General features: G+C 47.2%; 1 protein-coding gene across 1 annotated transcript; it reads right to left on the bottom strand.

The window, feature by feature from the left end:
- Nucleotides 1-426: 426 nt before the first annotated feature.
- LOC113958145 (histamine H3 receptor-like) lies at nt 427-3,948 on the bottom strand. Its single transcript, XM_027666242.1, has 3 exons — nt 3,723-3,948; nt 3,488-3,654; nt 427-1,311 (listed from the first exon to the last, which is right to left on the bottom strand). The coding sequence occupies exons 1-3, from the start codon at nt 3,946-3,948 to the stop codon at nt 427-429; spliced, it is 1,278 nt and encodes a 425-aa protein (XP_027522043.1).
- Nucleotides 3,949-4,125: the final 177 nt, after the last annotated feature.

The raw sequence follows: 4,125 nt of genomic DNA, 5'->3' as shown, positions 1-4,125 counted from the left end.
CCAACACTTAACAACTGAGCCCCTTGGTGTCTTAGAGGGGTTTTGGGGTAAGATATCACTGATCCCAGATTAATACTTCATGGAATTCCTTACCAGCAATATTTACAGTTATTAAAAGTGACTCTAATTATTGGCCATGAATGTTGTATTCCGTTTTCAGCATTTCTATGCTAGTGCACCATTACCAGAAAATACACTGTTGGTGTAATTTCCCAGGGAGCTTTGAGAAATGACTTTGCATTCCTGTAATTTCTGCAGCTACATGGATGACTGTATTTCTGTATATTCATAAATGTCTACACTTGCATGGACTTACCAGTGTTCCATAAAATACCCAGTGCACTTCATATTTGCAAGTATTGCAATACTTGCCTTTTGGTGCTCCCACCAAAAGCAAGTTGGCCCAATTGTCAGCCTTCATACTTCTCACATAAAAATATGAGGGTGAATTTTGGCCTTTCCTGGACACAGGAGTTTTATAAAGGCTTTCCTAAAGCTCATGTGACACAGTGGGTATAGAACAGGGTTAATGGCTGAATTCACCCACAGGAGCCAGAATGAAATCTCATAGAGGGAATAGTGCACACAGTGCCCATGGCAGGCTGCTCTGATGATCATCAGGAGTGTGTAGGGAGCCCAGCACAAACCAAACACACAGACAATAATTGCCAGAGACTTTGCTACTCTTTTGTCCCGGGAAAGTCTCAATCTATTTGCCACAGTGTTGGCAAAGTCCACTTTGGGGGCGTTGCAGCTGCTTTCTGTGGCTTTGTAGAAACCATTCCCAAGAGGCTTCATCTTCACATCCACCTGCAGGGGTGGAAGGTCGGGACTGACTTTCAGATTTAATGAGCAACTCCCACGCTCAGCTGAGGCTTGAAGCCTTGAAGTCTTTCTTGGGGGAGGAAGGCTGCTTGCTGCCTTCTCGTGTTTGTCTCTGTTAGCTGGCTTCACAAAAAATACAGCGTGTTCCCTTTTCTTCCCCTGGAAGCTCATTTCACAGTTCTCTTGACCAGGTGAGAGGCTTTTGTTTCTGAGGGATGTACGTTTCCTGATGTTGAGGTAAATACTTAAGTTAAAGTATGTAACAGTGATAAAAGGTGTAAAGAATTCAAAGGTAGAGGCAATCATCAGGAAATACCAGTTGTAGAAAAATTCTGCATGACACTCTCCTTCAGGGAGGATGCTCTTTTGGGCAATGTGCTCCCAACTGAGAATGGCTGGACCATAGAGAAGAAAAGCAGCAATCCATACAGCCATCATCTTCAGTACTGCATTTCTGGTCATCCCTTTCTGAGCCCTGTAACTGACCTGAGAGAGAAAAGTTAAGTCACAAACATTACAGGTGTGTCAAACAGGCTGCCTTGGAATGTGGCCCTCTCTGTCAGTTGGGAGGGTTGATGACGGAGTGGTTTTGGAAGGAGGGTTATACCAAGCTTTCCAATACCACAGAAAAGTTATTTCTAAAATATCCATTCCAAGAAACGTTATCAAGGTGACTGGATAAGTTCTGAGTACATGTATCAGATCTTAAAAGCTAGAAAAACAAATCTGTTTCACAGCAAATAACCACTGCTATTCCTAGAACTGGTTGTCAGCAGTTGCTTCACATTAGCTGTGATACCTGTTTACAGAATGGTTAAAAACACACCCCTCCAAAATTCACTTATTTTGAATTTTTAAGTAACTTAATTTGAAATATGTAAAAGGATTTGTATTCACAGAACACTCCTGCAAGTTCTTTCTGCTTTGTAGAGAGAGATTTTTTTCTTAATGTGAAAATCATACACAAAAAAATCAATGTATAGCATCTATTTCCTGTTTGGTATACTTAATTTCATTCTTTCATGAAGTACTTGCAGAGTTCCTATCTGCAGTTAAGATGTATAAATGGAGTGCTGAGGTCTGAAAAGTGCTTTACAGGAAGAGTAATTTCTGTTAGAAAATAGAGAAGCTAAGGTGCAAAAATAGTATGTCAGTAATCCATATCAGCAATAGAATTCATCAGAATCTTTAGATCATCTGCTTCTCAGTATTCTCATTCCCTGGTGTACTGGACAGAGTTACTGATACAGTAACTTGGAATTCAATCTTCACACCTCCAGTGTGACTGCACAGTGTTTGGAATATGAAGTCCTCAAGCTTGGATTGTCCAGGATTTACATTTACTACCGCAATCTGTGGATCTTCATCTCCACAGCTAATGCTGTTCTGGCAGAAGAGCCACACAGCTGAGGAATCCTGAGTTTGTCTGAATTGGGCCTGATTTTGCAATCCTTGACAAAGCTACTCATGATTTCAGGAACAGTCTTCTAGGAGTTAGCATTTGCACTGAGAGGGAGAATAATTTGGAACTTCAGATGTTCATATGTTCTTACACTGCCCTAATCCAACAGGCATTTTCTGTACTCTTGCTTGGGGAGAGATTTTTATATGAGGGGTTAATTTGAAGTATTTCCAAGTGGATGATTTTTTTCATTTATTCTGACCAGTTTCCCTTTCTGTTTCTGAAACCATCTAGTTTATATATTTTTACTATGTGCACAGTCATGAGAGGTTGGTTAATGAAAGAAAATTCATGGCTAATTCAGAACCTAGAAAATAAAGGAATTCTGAGTGTTGACTGTTGAGAATTAATCTGTTCATTTATCCCTCGTCAAAAAGAAGTTGGTATAACACCAAGGTGCATATAAACTGTTAAATTGATGCTGCAGCCTGTCTTTTTACTGTTTGTGATTTAGAATGAGCAAGGAAGTGAAATGAACATTTTAAGGAAATGTGGGTGGAATGGGGTGAAACATAACTGAGAAGTGTGTGTGGAAGTGTGAAACCTGTTAGGTAAAATGTGTTATTTTGGCACCATCCAGGATACTTTGAGGCAGTATGGTCTAGGTGATAATGAAGCTGGCTTTTGATATTGCAAAGTCTAGTCTTCCTTTTTTTGCTGGCTGACAGGCTGCAGGCACTGCTCAAGCTGTTCCTGTGGCCGGTACATGGAAATAGCATTTGCATCCTTAACCTTGATTCATATTCTGCCACTTTTCAACCCCACCCAGCTGTCCACACCTAATTGCCCCGGGTGCAGTTTGGTACCCACTGCAGGGAGCTCTCTCTGCCTCGTGCTGCAGCTGGGCTGGCTTGGGCTGTCAGTGGGCAACAAGTGCATTGCCGTGTTCTGAGGGAGCCGGACTAGTTCAGCTGAGTAACACTTTCTAAGCTTATCCAAAGTGTAGCTGGGGAGGAAGTAAGTACACCCTGTTCCCTCTGCACACACAGCCTGTGCCCGTTTCTAAAGCAGAGCACCTCTTCCCCTGTAAAAGTGAGAACAAAAGGCATCTTCTGCCAAAGCCGATCGCTCCCAGAACTATTTCCAGGACCGAGGGGAACTGCCTGCTGCGTGTGGTGTTTGAGAGAGGTTCGGGGGGTCGAGAGCCAGGCGCCCGAAGCAAAACCTGCCCCCCCTCCGCAGCCCTTGGCCGGCCCTTACCGCTCTGGTGACACAGATGAACCTGTCGAAGCTGATCAGGACGATGTTGAAGACGGAGGCGGTGCACACCAGGTAGTCCACCACCAGCCACAGCTTGCACAAGCCCCGGCCGAGCCTCCACTCGCCCGTCAGCACGTAGGGGATGTAGAGGGGGATGCAGAAGCCGCCTGCGGACAGAGCAGGGCGGTGACACGGGCGGACCCGCAGCCCGGCCCCGCGGCGCCCCGGCACTCACCCACCAGCAGGTCGGCCACGGCCAGGTTGAGGAAGAAGAAGTTTCCGTGCGTGCGGAGGCTCCGGTCCACCACGAAGGCCAGGATGACCAGGGCATTGCCCAGCACCGTGGCCAGCACCAGCAGCCCCATGAGCGCGGCCAGCAGCGCGGCCGTGCCCGCGGCGAAGGGCCCGCCCGCCGCACAGGAGCTGCCGGACAGGTTGAGCCACGGCCCGTCCTGGCCCATGGTGCCCGCGGAGAGCCCGCGGTGCTGCCCGGTCCGGCTCCGGCTGTGTCGGCACCGCCACAGCCCCCCACAGCCCCGCCGGGCGGAGCGAGGGGCCGGCCGGGCTGGGAGGCGGCGGGAGGGCGGGGCAGCCCTGCCCGGTACAGCCCAACCCAGCTCTGCCCTGCCCGGTACAGC

This window comes from Corapipo altera, unplaced genomic scaffold, assembly GCF_003945725.1.
Source record: "Corapipo altera isolate COAL_440 unplaced genomic scaffold, ASM394572v1 99, whole genome shotgun sequence".
Classification (NCBI taxonomy): domain Eukaryota; kingdom Metazoa; phylum Chordata; class Aves; order Passeriformes; family Pipridae; genus Corapipo; species Corapipo altera.
This window is presented reverse-complemented; position numbering and strand designations above follow the sequence as displayed.

Bases quoted from the DNA above. Each gene is read 5' to 3' on its own strand.
- LOC113958145 (XM_027666242.1), bottom strand. From the start codon at position 3,948: ATGGGCCAGGACGGGCCGTGGCTCAACCTGTCCGGCAGCTCCTGTGCG. The intron at 3,655-3,722 runs GTGAGTGCCGGG...CTCTGTCCGCAG, and splicing joins CGTGGCCGACCTGCTGGTGG to GCGGCTTCTGCATCCCCCTC. The intron at 1,312-3,487 runs GTAAGGGCCGGC...TTTCTCTCTCAG, and splicing joins TCATCTGTGTCACCAGAGCG to GTCAGTTACAGGGCTCAGAA.